At 45.7% G+C, this 16,018-nt stretch overlaps 1 protein-coding gene across 4 annotated transcripts in view; it reads right to left on the bottom strand.

Moving 5' to 3' along the window:
* Nucleotides 1-4,791: 4,791 nt before the first annotated feature.
* Nucleotides 4,792-16,018, bottom strand: part of LOC121569742 (GEM-interacting protein-like) — a 36,834-nt gene continuing 25,607 nt past the window's right edge. For 3 of the 4 annotated variants that reach the window (XM_041880902.1, XM_041880900.1, XM_041880903.1), the window contains 4 exons: nucleotides 15,777-15,979; nucleotides 8,172-8,508; nucleotides 6,427-6,529; nucleotides 4,792-6,036 (listed from right to left, as the gene is read on the bottom strand). In XM_041880902.1, the coding sequence (XP_041736836.1) occupies nucleotides 5,330-6,036; nucleotides 6,427-6,529; nucleotides 8,172-8,508; nucleotides 15,777-15,979 (1,350 nt within the window). In that variant the 3' untranslated portion in view covers nucleotides 4,792-5,329. The remainder of the gene's footprint in view (nucleotides 6,037-6,426; nucleotides 6,530-8,171; nucleotides 8,509-15,776; nucleotides 15,980-16,018) is intronic. The other variant, XM_041880904.2, reaches the window with a different exon arrangement.

The raw sequence follows: 16,018 nt of genomic DNA, 5'->3' as shown, positions 1-16,018 counted from the left end.
GAAGTCGGGGGATTGTGGAGGCCAGGTCATCTGATGCAGCACTCCATCACTCTCCTTCTTGGTCAAATAGCCCTTACACAGCGTGGAGGTGTGTTGGGTTATTGTCCTGTTGAAAAACAAATGATAGTCATTTTTACATTTACATTTTAGTCATTTAGCAGACGCTCTTATCCAGAGCGACTTACAGTTAGTGAGTGCATTCATTATATTTATATTTTTCATACTGGCCGCCCGTGGGAAACGAACCCACAACCCTGGCATTGCAAACAGCATGCTCTACCTACTGAGCTACATCCCTGCCAGCCATTCCCTCCCCTACCCTGGGCCAATTGTACGCCGCCCCATGGGTCTCCCGGTCACGGCCGGCTACAACAGAGCCTGGATTCGAACCAGGATCTCTAGTGGCACAGCTAGCACTGCGATGCAGTGCCTTAGACCACTGCGCCACTCGAGATACGCCCAAACCAGATGGAATGGCGTATCGCTTAAAAATGCTGTGGTAGCCATGCTGGCTAAGTGTGCCTTGAATTCTAAATAAATCACAGACAGTGTCAGCAGCTAAGCACCCTCACACCATAACACCTCCTCCTCCATGCTTTATGGTGGGAAATACACATGCGGAGATCATCCGTTCACCCACACCGCGTCTCACAAAGACACAGCGATTGGAACCAATAATCTCCAATTTGGACTTCAGACCAAAGGACACATTTCCACCAGTCTAATGTCCATTGCTCATGTTTCTTGGCCCAAGCAGGTCTCTTCTTCTTATTGGTGTCCTTTAGTAGTGGTTTCTTTGCAACAATTCGACCATGAAGGCCTGATTCACACAGTCCCCTCTGAACAGTTGACGTTGAGATGTGTCTGTTACTTGAACTCTGTGAAGCATTTATTTGGGCTGCAATTTCTGAGGCTGGTAACTCTAATGAACTTATCCTCTGCAGCAGAGGTAACTCTGGGTCTTCCATTCCTGTCGCGGTCCTCATGAGAGCCAGTTTCATCATAGCGCTTGATGGTTTTTGCGACTGCAGTTCTTGAAATGTTCTGTATTGACTGACCTTCATGTCTTAAAGTAATGATGGACTGTCATTTCTCTTTGCTTATTTGAGCTGTTCTTGCCATAATATGGAATTGGTATCTTCTGTATACCCCCCCTACCTTGTCACAACACAACTGATTGGCTCAAACGCATTAAGAAGGAAAGAAATTCCACAAATTAACTTTTAAGAAGGCACACCTGTTAATTGAAATGCATTCCAGGGGCCTCATGTACAAAGACTTGCGTTGAATTCATACTAAAACATTGCGTACGGACAAAGCCATAAATGTGCGTACGCACCAAAAAAATCTGATGTATGAATCTCTGCGTACGCAGCATTCCACATACATTCTCTTTGTACATCCCAATCAACGCGAAATTGAGCGCACATGCACGAGCACCACACCACACCCTGTCTCCTCCCTCAATTAAATCAATTTAAATATGGTAATTAGTCCAATTTGGCAAAAGAAACCTGCAAGAACATGGCTAAAGCAAGCAAGAAACGAAATTTCACTGAAAACGAATTAGAGGTGCTACTATCAGAGGTAGAAACAAGAAAAAATATTTTATTTGGAAATCTGTCCTCTGGAATTAATAACAAAAGAAAGAAAAAAGAGTGGGCGAGTTTGTCTGATGCCGTCAACGCGGTGGGATCTGAGAGTCGCACCGTAAATGAACTGAAGAAGAAATGGTCAGACATAAAGGTGGAAGTTAAGCGGAGAACTGCTGCGCACCGACAAAGTGTGGGCAGAACAGGCGGTGGTACAGGGACCGATGAACTTGCACCCTTTGATCAGAGAGTTGCCTCTATTGTAGGAGACACGTTAATCTCTGGAATCGTATCCGCTGATGTAGGAGACTCGGATATACTACAGGACTGCCAGCAAGGTGACTCAGATTTATTTCCTTAACTTTGATATACATAGCCAGCCACCGTTTAATTTTAAAATGCATGCAATATAGCAAAAGGTACACCAGAGATTTCACGTATCCACTGCTTTTATTGCAAATGCGTGTACCCATTAATAAGGAACAGACTCAAATTACTGTTAAGATGTGCCTGTGTTTAATTGGACTTAGGAACCGCAGGAACGTCCACTGGCACGCACTCAAGAGTCCGCACCACCTGAGCAGCCAGAGCCCATTCAGTCCAGCGTCTCCCGTGTCTCTAATGTTCCCCCCAGTGCTGAAGCCCGTCCATCTGGCCGTGTCTTGACGCATGCTGTTCTGGAGTCACAACAACAAATTGTTAGGGCCATTGAAGAAATGAACAGTCACCTTAAAAATGTCACTGACGCACTCACAGAAATAAGCCATTCATTAAAAGAATTGGTCAAAAAATGAACTTTGTGTCTGAGTACCATTTATATTGTCGCAATTACACGTTGACGGGCCTGAATGGCTTGTTGATTGTGCTGCACATATACTGGTCCTGGGTCAGGGTCATCTGGCGGTGCCCCCACCTCACCAAGGGGTATGCCATGCCTGTGCGCGACATTGTGCAGCACTCCACAGGCCAGTATGATGCGGCAAACCTTGTCAGGGCGGTATAACAGCATCCCCCGGTCCTGTCAAGGCAGCGCCACCGACATTTCAGCTGCCCAATCGCCCGCTCCACAACTGACCGAGTGCGGGAATGGGCATCATTGTATCTGCGCTCTCGGTCAGTTTGTGGGTTGGTGAGGGGGTTAACAGCCACGTCTTTAGTGGATAACCACTGTCTCCTGATGGGCAGTAATAATAATTACAGACACAAACATTTTACTTTTAGATAGAACCATACATTTAAATGCATAACTTACCAAGTAGCCACCCATCGCGCACCCTGCCAGCTTGAGTCTCATCCCAACCATGCTGTTTGTAAGGATATATGAATCATGGGTTGACCCAGGCCACCTTGCCACAATATTTGTTAGGCGCATTTGTGCATCACATATAATCTGCACATTTATTGAATGGAAATGTTTCCGATTCACATATGCAAATTCGTCTTCAGATGGCGCCTTTATAGCAATATGTGTGCAGTCGATCGCTCCGATTACATTAGGAAAACCGGCTATCGCTGCAAATTGCGCTTTGATGTTTGGCTGGTCACCTGCATCGTATGGGAACGTTATATACCTGGTAGACAAGCGGATGATGCCGTCCCATACAGGTGGCATTGCACGGCTCAAACACGACTGGCTTATTCCTGAGCGGTCTGCCAGTTCTCTTTGGAAAGAACCGGTTGCTAGGAAACCAAGTGTAGTAAGCACCTGTAAAGGAACGGGTAATGCGTGGCTCCTCACTGTCTCTCTTTCCAAATTCGGACCCAACTCAGCGCAGAGCTCCAAGAGTATAGCCCTTGGAAATCTGAAACGGCTGATGAGCCAGTCATCGTCGTGGGCCAGAAAATCACCGTGGTCCCTAAAAACTCGTTCTCTCCGGATTTGTCCATTGAAAATGTCTTCTAATAAAGCCAAAGCTGCCATTGCTAGACGGGTTGTATCAATTTTCACATCCTTTATATATGTTCTTACTTAATTGCATAATTAATAGAATATTCTAATAAGACTCGTGTGACAATAATATGGCAAATCATTTATCAATTACAAATTATAAGCAATATCTGGCAGGTGCGATAGAACAGTTCGTAGTGTAATGTTTGCCACTTCACTTTATTGCCTCTGAGTCGCCAACGGACAAACATCACAAAAATGTACGTACGCCAGGCCTGAAGTTTACGTGGAAGAACGCACATTCTTACGTTAATTTCACTGTTAGTACATCTGACCGTGAACGTGAAAGCTGGCGTACGCCGTGTTTTCGTGCGTACGCAAGATTGATACATGAGGCCCCTGGTGACTACCTCATGAAGCTGGTTGAGAGAATGCCATGAGAGTTCAAAGCTGTCATCAAGTTAAAGGGTGGTTATTTGAAGAATCACAAATATATTTTGACTTGTTTAACACTTCTTTGGTTACTATATGATTCCATATGTGTTATTTCATAGTTTTGATGTCTTCACTATTATTCTACAATGTAGAAAATAGTAAAAATAAAGAAAAACCCTTGAATGAGTAGGTGTATCCAAACTTTTGACTGGTACTGTATATATTTCCACACTATGGAGGTTGGAATAATAGTATGAAATTGTGAAAATTATGAAAATCCCCTTTTAGTGTAAGACCCTTTGTTTGTTTTTTCAGGCTGTTTTGGTGGGATGGAGTTTTAGCCTGCCTGGCGGTAAATTAGTTAATAGACCAATAAGAAAGAGTTCCAAACCTCTCTGCCAATAACAGCTAGTTTTTCAGTGTCCCCTCCCCACTCAGACCACTCATAGACAGTCCTGGCAAAATTGCTAAGAAGATATTTTTTGTTTCTTTTTGACCATTTAAATTTAAAACAATCACAGTAAGGTACTTAATTGTTACCCAGAAATTATTTGATATTGAGATAAAAACGTCTGCATTGGACCTTTAAACATCCTGTGTTGTGTGCTTATTCTTTTACCATTGATACTCTATGTTCTAGGCTATTCTCAGACCTTAAGGAGCATCAGGTACTGCTGGAATGTCCATCTTTTTGTGAGAAATTACCCTGGTCACTCAAAACATTTACAAAGTATTTATAAAGTGTAAATAGCACACACTTTAGATAAGGCCACACAAAAATACGTAACTAATGATTAGTAAATGGTTTAAATGAACATATTAAACATCTTATGAATGGAGTAATGATTCATGAATGATGAATAAACGTTTTACTAATCCATTACAAATGCTTTATTACGTGGAGTTATTATAAAGCGCTACCAGTTTCTCCCCCTTTGGTTCAGTTTGGTTTCTATTGAAGACACGCACAGTGTGCATGACTGGAATTGTCACGGAAGTCCTTCTGTTGATATCATTGCAGTGCATGTTGATGCAGATTATACATACAGTATAGGGCTTAATTATTTCAAGTCAAGATTCGGCCCTGTGTGTCTGTGTATATAGACAGTGAGTATGAACAATGTGTGAATAGGCCCTTTGATGAGCGGTTCATTTACGTCTATGTGCTTCACTGTGATGAGTTATGTTAGTATGTTCTGTATTTATGAGTATTCTGGAGCAATCATGAGCGTATGTAATTTTTCACTGTATTTGTAAAAAACACATGAAGTTACACAGTACAATTCATCCCTTCTATAGGTTTAACCATAGAAATAGAATCCTGCCAGTCCATGGAACGTTGACTTGAATGGGGAATGTCTGTCCTCAAATGTGATTCTAATTCTATGGTTCAAAGTTCCAACCTTCCTCCTCCTCAGACAAAGTGTTGCTGCAGTCCTGAGTGGCTGCGTCTGAGCTTCAGCCCTGACAGGATCTTTCGGGCCGGTCCACTCAGACCCTCCTCTCCGCCCTGTCTCCGCCTCTCACCCACCCACCCCTGCCTGTTATTGGACTGGTTCATGTTCAGCTGAGACAATGTGGCTGACCGACTCCTAAGCCCCGCCTCCTGAGCACCGGTGCTCGGCGTAGGATTGGCTTCTGCCTCTACTGCTGTTGTTGCAGCTGTTGATGGTTCTACTACCACTGTCCCCGCCCGCAGCCTGCCCTGTGGAACCTCATATGGGCGTGTCTTCTCTCTTTCCGTCTGGCTCAGTGGGGCGTGGCCTCCAGGCTGGTTGAGCAGGTGGTGGGCGGTGGGGGGTAGCTCCAATCGAAGGCTTCTCCTCCTCTGGCTGCCAGGGTCAAGGGAGGGGCTACGGCTGCTGCCTGCGCTCCTCGACTGGTTCCTCCTCCTCTCCTCCTCCTCTTCATCCTCCTCTTCCTCTTCCCCGAGCTGCCCGGCCCTGGTAGTGCCTGCGGAGCGGCGGAGACCCGGGGTGGGCTGGCGCTGGTACTTGACAGGCTGCCTGCTGAAGTGGCTCCATAGCTGGGTCCCCACGGAGGTAGAGTCCCCTGGCTCTGGATCCCCTACCAGATCACCCAGAGCAGCAGCCTCTGTTGATGCCCCCCTCACAGCCACGACTGGGGAAGCAAAGGGAGAGGAGACAATAAGACAAACCAGAGAAACACAGATGAACCACTGTATTTCACTTTTAGCTTGGCAAAGTAAATACTCTGGCTCTATCATAACATGATGTGTGAGTTTAGGGCTAGCATTGCTTTTGAGAGGCTGTTGAATATTGGCAAAATAAAGCAGAAAATGCCTACAGTCAAGTCAGCAGAAGGCGCTATAACACATGACAAAAACAGTGAGCAGCAAGCAGACAAAAGATTTGATGGCAGCCGAGAAAGGCTGAGTAAGGAAATTACAGATCAGATAAGAACAGCAAAGTCATCTAGCCCACTTGTTTACCAACAATACCCATTAATCCAACCAACCATTCCTCTGATGCAATAGTACATCCCGCCTACCTGCTCTCTCATTGGCTTCAGGGCTGAGCTGGTCCACTGCCTCATTGGACGACGACTTGTCAGATATATAACCCTCGCTCGAGTCTCTCTTGATTGTGCGAGTCTGTAGAAATGACACAAACTTTGGGGAATAGATACCAGATATTTGGGATAGGAAGTGTTGGGAATGGAATGCTGTTGAGAGATCAATACTATAGCTCTAGGCCTAGAAAGTGAACCCTACTGGGTTACAGAGAGATTGCCAGGTAAATTGTGGATGTTGAGTAGCCTATACATATAACAGGATTTTTATTTTTTACTTATTGGAGAAAATCAAGTTGCATGGTCACTTGTTCTCCCAGTTCTGTTTTTCAGGCAAAAAATACAGTAACATCCTTGTGTCCCTAAACAACTCAAAATTCACATGTAGAGGGCAGGGCACTAACCTTCTCTTCCACCCCCCACACCCTCCCAGTATTTCCCAGTGGTCAGTGTTGTGTATTTAGTGGCCAAGAACATCCATGCTAGGGCTGTGTCTCAATAGCTTTAACTTGCTTCCTCTCCTCATGTCCTTTCCTACCCTTGAAACCTACATTTTCCACAGTATCCAGTCCTTTGGCCTATCAGTGGTAACAAAGGAGAAAGGAAAGGAAGTCATTTTACAATAGAGGAAGAAGAAGAAGAGGAAGAATTTGACACTCATTTTACTATATTTCACAGAAGAAGCCATTATATAGTATTGAGACCCAGCCAGGGTAGATCTGGTCTGGAAAGGAAGGGTCAGATCAGAATCCAGTCAGAGGTAGCATACACACACACACACCCCAATGTTGCATTGTGTTAAGCCTCACAAAAAAAAGCACGTAATCCCTTCCGGGTTGGCCACAGCAGAGTCACAGCATGGCCGAGCCAGGAGCATTAAAGGGGCAATCTGGGATTGGTACATCTGTTTTGGGACTTTTAATTTGAATAAATGATATAGCCATTGACTCTTGAACAATATTCCTTGTAAATGCCTCATTAGTTACATTTCTTCAGCCCCATCCCTCAGCTGTTTACCAAATAAAGTGACTGGAGTGACAACTTTCTTGTTATTTGAATCCCAGATTACCCATTTGAGACAACAACAGGTAACAGAAGCAACATGAAGGAAAGCAGCTCAAGGCAGCAGGCTGAGACTGAAATCTGTGAACCCTGGCTCTGAGGCAGACTTGGGTTCAAATATTATTTGAAATCTCAAATACTTTGAGTGGTTGCTCTAGCCTTACTGGAGGGCCAGGTGGGCTGGGTTTACAGTTTTGTCACTATTCTATTGGTTCTATTGCACCAGGCAAGCTCAATGAAGCCTGCCGAATGTATTTGAAATACTTTCTAATAGTATCTGAACCCAGGTCTGACTGTAGGGCATCATGAGCCGTCCCAATGTTACTTAGACTTAGAGGTCCAATCACTGGCTGACAAACCTACAGCTGCCAGATGTGTGATCAAGATACCTCAGATTCAAAATTAAGTGTTTGATTGAGGTTAACATTGCCCTCCTATTCAAACCATTGAAAAACATTGGAGAAAATCTGTATTTAAATGTATTTCAGTATAGGGGGGTCTATGAAAAGTATTTGAAAAGTCTATATTTGTCTATCCGCCCAGGGTTAACCCATCTGTTAACCAGACCTGGGTTCAAATGATATGTTTGAATTCAAATACTTAAGCTCTACTTGATTGAACTTGTCTGACACAATGGAATCCCCCCTCCGTTTGTCCCTTACCTCTAGGGAGCGGGGGCGTTCTCTGGACGAGGCTCCTCCAGCGGGGGGGCCCTGAGAGCCAGGGTCAGCCGCAACAACAGTCTCCTGGGCTCCCCCTGAACACGTCGCCCGGGGAGGGGTGTCAGGGAGTGGGGCGGTGGGGACGGGAGGAGGTGGAGCGTCGAAGATGTGTTGGTGGTGTGTGATGAGGAACTCCACCAGTAGGGCCTGGTAGGTGGTCTCCAGTAGAGCCACCATGGACACGTCTACAGACACCAGCGGCCGCAGCAGGGTCGGACCAAACACGATGCCCAGGTTACTGGGAGACATCTTGTTCTCCTCGTAGTTCTCTGATACTCTGTGGAGAGAGAGAGAGAGAATGTGAAATGAGTGAAGAAAAGAGAGGATCGAGTATGGTATAAAAAAAAAAGGCCATCTGGAGGAGGGCCCAGCACCCCTCTTATGACCATGTGACCGACTGTTCTGCTGCATGCCACAATAATCTGTTTTCCTAGTGAGCTGAAGCCACGGCATAACTTTGGGGAGCTAACACAAGTCTATGAGCATGGTTCACTAGAGCCATCTCCATTACAACCAGGTTTGCTACTTGTGTAGGTGGCGCATCATGTGCTGCCATGTGTAGTAGTATCTGTGTAGGTGGCGCATCATGTGCTGCCGTGTGTAGTAGTATCTGTGTAGGTGGCGCATCATGTGCTGCCGTGTGTAGTAGTATCTGTGTAGGTGGCGCATCATGTGCTGCCGTGTGTAGTAGTATCTGTGTAGGTGGCGCATCATGTGCTGCCGTGTGTAGTAGTATCTGTGTAGGTGGCGCATCATGTGCTGCCGTGTGTAGTAGTATCTGTGTAGGTGGCGCATCATGTGCTGCCGTGTGTAGTAGTATCTGTGTAGGTGACGCATCATGTGCTGCCGTGTGTAGTAGTATCTGTGTAGGTGGCGCATCATGTGCTGCCGTGTGTAGTAGTATCTGTGTAGGTGGCGCATCATGTGCTGCCGTGTGTAGTAGTATCTGTGTAGGTGGCGCATCATGTGCTGCCGTGTGTAGTAGTATCTGTGTAGGTGGCGCATCATGTTTCAAGTTCCAAGTTATATAAGTCGTATGTACAGGATACACATGGTATACATCGTCCAACAAAATGCTTACTTGCAGGTTCCTTCTCGACAATGCAACAAAAATAAATTAGAAATATACATGTGTTTTGGGGAAGGGGGGATTGTGCAGTATTTAGCAATCATAATAAGAGTCTGGTAGCAGCAGTTCTGATGTGTGTGTAGCATGAATGTACTGTATATGTGTGTGTGTACAGTCGTCGTCAAAAGTTTTGAGAATGACACAAGTATTGGTCTTCACAAAGTTTGCTGCTTCAGTGTTTTTAGATATTATTGTCAGATGTTACTATGGTATACTGAAGTATAATTACAAGCATTCCATAAGTGTCAAAGGCTTTTATTGACAATTACATTAAGTTTATGCAAAGATTAAGTTTATGCAAAGAGTTAATATTTGCATTGTTGACCCTTCTTTTTCAAGACCTCTGCAATCCGTCCTGGCATGCTGTCAATTAACTTCTGGGCCACATCTTGACTGATGGCAGCCCATTCTTGCATAATCAATGCTTGGAGTTTGTGGGTTTTTGTTTGTCCACCCGCCTCTTGAGGACTGACCACAAGTTCTCAATGGGATTAAGGTCTGGGGAGTTTCCTGGCCATGGACCCATAATGTCGATGTTTTGTTCCCAGAGCCACTTAGTTATCACTTTTGCCTTATGGCAAGGTGCTCCATCATGCTGGAAAAAGCATTGTTTGTCACCAAACTGTTATTGGATGGTTGGGAGAAATTGCTCTCGGAGGATGTGTTGGTACCATTCTTTATTCATGGCTGTGTTCTTAGGCAAAATTGTGAGTGAGCCCACTCCCTTGGCTGAGAAGCAACCCCACACATGAATGGTCTCAGGATGCTTTACTGTTGGCATGACACATGACTGATGGTAGCGCTCACCCTGTCTTCTCCGGACAAGCTTTTCTCCGGATGCCCCAAACAATCGGAAAGGGGATTCATCAGAGAAAATGACTTTACCCCAGTCCTCAGCAGTCCAATCCCTGTACCTTTTGCAGAATATCAGTCTGTCCTTGATGTTTTTCCTGGAGAGAAGTGGCTTCCTCGCTGCCCTTCTTGACACCAGGTCATTCTCCAAAAATATTTGCCTCACTGTGCGTGCAGAAGCACTCAAACCTGCCTGCTGCCATTCCTGAGCAAGCTCTGCACTGATGGTGCCCCGGGATGAATCAACTTTAGGAGACGGTCCTGGCGCTTGCTGGACTTTCTTGGGCGCCCTGAAGCCATCTTCACAACAATTGAATCTCTCTCCTTGAAGTTCTTGATGATCCGATAAATGGTTGATTTAGGTGCAATCTTACTAGCAGCAATATCCTTGCCCGTGAAGCCCTTTTTGTGCAAAGCAATGATGACGGCACGAGTTTCCTTGCAGGTAACCATGGTTAACAGAGGAAGAACAATGATTTCAAGCACCACCCTCCTTTTAAAGCTTCCAGTCTGTTATTCTAACTCAATCAGCATGACAGAGTGATCTCCAGCCTTGTCCTCGTCAACACTCTCACCTGTGTTAACGAGAGAATCACTGACATGATGTCAGCTGGTCCTTTTGTGGCAGGGCTGAAATGCATTGGAAATGTTTTTATGGGATTAAGTTCATTTTCATGGCAAAGAGGGACTTTGCAATTAATTGCAATTCATCTGATCACTCTTCATAACATTCTGGAGTATATGCAAATTGCCATCATAAAAACTGAGGCAGCAGACTTTGTGAAAATTAATATTTGTGTCATTCTCAAAACTTTTGACCACGACTGTACGTGAGTGAGTGCTAAGGTGCGGAGAATCAGAGCAGGTGGTCAGTCCAGTTCAAGTGTTCAGCAGTCTGATGGCATGTGGATAGAAACCGTCTCTGAGCCTGTTGGTATCAGACCTCATGCTCCGTTACCATCTTCCTGACAGTAATGGAGTGAACAGCTCGTGGCTGGGGTGTGTGGGGTCCTTGATGATGCTGTGGGCCTTCCTCAGGCACCGTTTCGAGTAGATGTTCAGAATGGGTGGGAGTTTGGTGCTGCACTGTGTAGTAGGGTAGTACCTGTGGAGGTGACGCATCATATGCTGCACTGTCTAGTAGAGTAGTCGAATCAAATCAAACTTTGTCACATGCGCTGAATACTACAGGTGTAGACCTTATCGTGAAATGCTTACTTACAAGCCCTTAACCAACAACGCAGTTCAAGAAAGAGTTAAGAGAATATTTACCAAATAATACAAAGTAACACAATAAAATAACAATAACGAGGCTATATACAGGGGGTACCGGTACTGAGTCAATGTGCGGGGGTACAAGTTAGTCGAGGTAATTTGTACATGTAGGTAGGGATAAAGTGACTATGCATAGATAATAGACAGCGGGTAGCAGTAGTGTAAAAACAAATGGGGGGGGAGAGAACAGTCTTGGGTGACTGGAGTCACAATTTTTGGGGCTTTCCTCTGACACCGCCTAGTATATAGGTCCTGGATGGCAGGATACTTGGCCCCAGTGATGTACTGGGCCGTATGCACTACCCTCTGTAGCGACCTTACGGTCAGATGCCGAGCAGTTGCCATACCAGGCGGTGATGCAACCGGTCAGGATGCTCTCGATGGTGCAGCTGTAGAACCTTTTGAGGATCTGGGGACCCATGCCAAATCTTTTCAGTCTCCTGAGGGGGAAAAGGTGTTGTCGTGTCCTCTTCACGACTGTCTTGGTGTGTTTGGACCATGATAGTTTGTTGGTGATGTGGACACCAAGGAACTTGAAACTCTCGACCCGCTCCACTACAGCCCCATCGATGTTAATGCGGGCCTGTTCGGCCCGCCTTTTCCTGTAGTCCACGATCAGCTCCTTTGTCTTGCTCACATTGAGGGAGAGGTTGTTGTCCTGGCACCACACTGCCAGGTCTCTCACCTCCTCCCTATATGCGGTCTCATCGTTGTCGGTGAACAGGCCTACCACTGTTTTGTCGTCAGCAAACTTAATGATGATGTTAGAGTCGTGTTTGGCCACACAGTCGTGGGTGAACAGGGAGTACAGGAGGGGACTAAGCACACACCCCTGAGGGGCACAGTGTTGAGGATCAGCGTGGCAGACGTGTTGTTGCCTACCCTTACCACCTGGGGGCAGCCCATCAGGAAGTCCAGGATCCAGTTGCAGAGGGAGGTGTTTAGTCCCAGGGTCCTTAGCTTAGTGATGAGCTTTGTGGGCACTATGGTGTTGAACGCTGAGCTGTAGTCAATGAACAGCATTCTCACATAGGTGTGCCATTGTAGTCCGTAATAGTTTTCAAGCCCTGCCACATCCGACGAGCGTCAGAGCCGGTGTAGTAGGATTCAATCTTAATCCTGTATTGACGCTTTGCCTGTTTGATGGTTCGTCTGAGGGCATAGCGGGATTTCTTATAAGCGTCAGGATTAGTGTTCCGCTCCTTGAATGCGGCAGCTCTAGCCTTTAGCTCGATGCGGATGTTGCCTGTAATCCATGGCTTCTGGTTGGGATATGTACAGTGGGGAGAACAAGTATTTGATACACTGCCGATTTTGCAGGTTTTCCTACTTACAAAGCATGTAGAGGTCTATAATTTATATCATAGGTACACTTCAACTGTGAGAGACGGAATCTAAAACAAAAATCCAGAAAATCACATTGTATGATTTTTAAGTAATTAATTTGCATTTTATTGCATGACATAAGTATTTGATACATCAGAAAAGCAGAACTTAATTTTTGGTACAGAAACCTTTGTTTGCAATTACAGAGATCATACGTTTCCTGTAGGTCTTGACCAGGTTTGCACACACTGCAGCAGGGATTTTGGCCCACTCCTCCATACAGATCTTCTCCAGATCCTTCAGGTTTCAGGGCTGTCGCTGGGCAATACGGACTTTCAGCTACCTCCAAAGATTTTCTATTGGGTTCAGGTCTGGAGACTGGCTAGGCCACTCCAGGACCTTGAGATGCTTCTTACAGAGCCACTCGTTAGTTGCCCTGGCTGTGTGTTTCGGGTCGTTGTCATGCTGGAAGACCCAGCCACGACCCATCTTCAATGCTCTTACTGAGGGAAGGAGGTTGTTGGCCAAGATCTCGCGATACATGGCCCCATCCATCCTCCCCTCAATACGGTGCAGTCGTCCTGTCCCCTTTGCAGAAAAGCATCCCCAAAGAATGATGTTTCCACCTCCATCCTTCACGGTTGGGATGGTGTTCTTGGGGTTGTACTCATCCTTCTTCTTCCTCCAAACATCAGACCACATGACCTTCTCCCATTCCTCCTCTGGATCATCCAGATGGTCATTGGCAAACTTCAGACGGGCCTGGACATGCGCTGGCTTGAGCAGGGGGACCTTGCGTGCACTGCAGGATTTTAATCCATGACGGCGTAGTGTGTTACTAATGGTTTTCTTTGAGACTGTGGTCCCAGCTCTCTTCAGGTCATTGACCAGGTCCTGCCGTGTAGTTCTGGGCTGATCCCTCACCTTCCTCATGATCATTGATGCCCCACGAGGTGAGACCTTGCATGGAGCCCCCAGACCGAGGGTGATTGACCGTCATCTTGAACTTCTTCCATTTTCTAATAATTGCGCCAACAGTTGTTGCCTTCTCACCAAGCTGCTTGCCTATTGTCCTGTAGCCCATCCCAGCCTTGTGCAGGTCTACAATTTTATCCCTGATGTCCTTACACAGCTCTCTGGTCTTGGCCATTGTGGAGAGGTTGGAGTCTGTTTGATTGAGTGTGTGGACAGGTGTCTTTTATACAGGTAACGAGTTCAAACAGGTGCAGTTAATACAGGTAATGAGTGGAGAACAGGAGGGCTTCTTAAAGAAAAACTAACAGGTCTGTGAGAACCGGAATTCTTACTGGTTGGTAGGTGATCAAATACTTATGTCATGCAATAAAATGCAAATTAATTACTTAAAAATCATACAATGTGATTTTCTGGATTTTTGTTTTAGGATGAGAGACGGAGAGGGAGAGAGAGTGGTAGAAAGAGAGAGGGAGATAGGCACAGTGAGTTACATGATGACAAAAAATATAACAATCATCATTTTCCTGAGAAAAAAAAAATGGAACCAAAAAAATTAAGGGATATGTTTCAGTGAACTCAATGTGTCTCTCACAGTTGAAGTGACTATGATCAAAATTACAGACCTCTACATGCTTTGTAAGTAGGAAAACCTGCAAAATCGGCAGTGTATCAAATACTTGTTCTCCCCACTGTACGTACGGTCACTGTGGGGACGATGTCGTCGATGCACTTATTGATGAAGCCGATGACTGAGGTGGTATACTCCTCAATGCCATTGGATGAATCCCGGAACATATTCCAATCTGTGCTAGCAAAACAGTCCTGTAGCGTAGCATCCGCGTCATCTGACCACTTCCGTATTGAGCGAGTCACTGGTACTTCCTGCTAAAGTTTTTGCTTGTAAGCAGGAATCAGGAGGATAGAATTATGGTCAGATTTGCCAAATGGAGGAGAGCTTTGTATGTGTCTCTGTGTGTGGAGTAAAGGTGGTCTAGAGTTTTTTTCCCCTCTGGTTGCACATGTGACATGCTGGTAGAAATTAGGTCAAACGGATTTAAGTTTGCCTGCATTAAAGTCCCCGGCCACTAGGAGCGCCACTTCTGGATGAGCATTTTCTTGTTTGCTTATGACCTTATACAGCTCCTTGAGTGCGGTGTTAGTGCCAGCATCGGTTTCTGGTGGTAAATAGACGGCTACGAATAACATAGATGAGAACTCTCTTGGTAGATAGTGTGGTCTACAGCTTATCATGAGATACTCTACCTCAGGCGAGCAATACCTCAAGACTTCTTTAATATTAGACACCAGCTGTTATTGACAAATAGACACACACCCCCGCCCCTCGTCTTACCAGACGTAGCTTCTCTGTCCTGCCGATGCATGGAAAAATGAATGCACGTTGGCCAATAGAATGGATGGTAGTGGAAGTTTATTCACTCGGCTATGAATTCTCAGAAGGCAGCCCGACCTCCGACCTCCGACCTCCGCCCCCTTTTTCTCCGTCTTTTCTTCTTCGTAAATGACGGGGATTTGGGCCCGTTCCCGAGAAAGCAGTATATCCTTGCGAGGTGAGTAATTGCTGTTCTGATGTCCAGAAGTTATTTTCGGTCATAAGAGAAGGTAGCAGCAACATTATGTACACAATAAGTTAAAAAATAAGTTACAAACAACGTGAAAAAACTAACAAAATAGCACAGTTGGTTAGGAGCCTGTAAAACGGCAGCCATCCCCTCCAGCGCCATTATGCATAGTACTGTGGAGGTGACGCATCATATGCTGCAGTGCGTAGTAGAGTAATACCTGTGGAGGTGACACATCATATGCTGCAGTGCGTAGTAGAGTAGTACCTGTGGAGGTGACGCATCATATGCTGCAGTGCGTAGTAGAGTAATACCTGTGGAGGTGACACATCATATGCTGCAGTGCGTAGTAGAGTAGTACCTGTGGAGGTGACGCATCATATGCTGCAGTGCGTAGTAGAGTAGTACCTGTGGAGGTGACGCATCATATGCTGCAGTGTGTAGTAGCTGTACGGGGGCAGTCTCTCCAGCAGGTCTCTCAGGTTATATCTGAGGTCCTCCACTATCCCAGGAGTCTCTGCTGTCGCCTCCTTCTCACTGAGACGCTGGATCTCTTTGCCCACACCGATGAAGTCATTGTACAGGTCAAAGGTCAACAGCGGCTCTGGAAGCTGTGTGAGGAGGAAGATGGTTTTATTACTAATGAATAA

This window comes from Coregonus clupeaformis, chromosome 7 (assembly GCF_020615455.1).
Source record: "Coregonus clupeaformis isolate EN_2021a chromosome 7, ASM2061545v1, whole genome shotgun sequence".
NCBI classification, from domain to species: domain Eukaryota; kingdom Metazoa; phylum Chordata; class Actinopteri; order Salmoniformes; family Salmonidae; genus Coregonus; species Coregonus clupeaformis.
The sequence above is the reverse complement of the archived record's forward strand: the minus strand, read 5'-3'. Positions and strand labels throughout refer to the sequence as shown.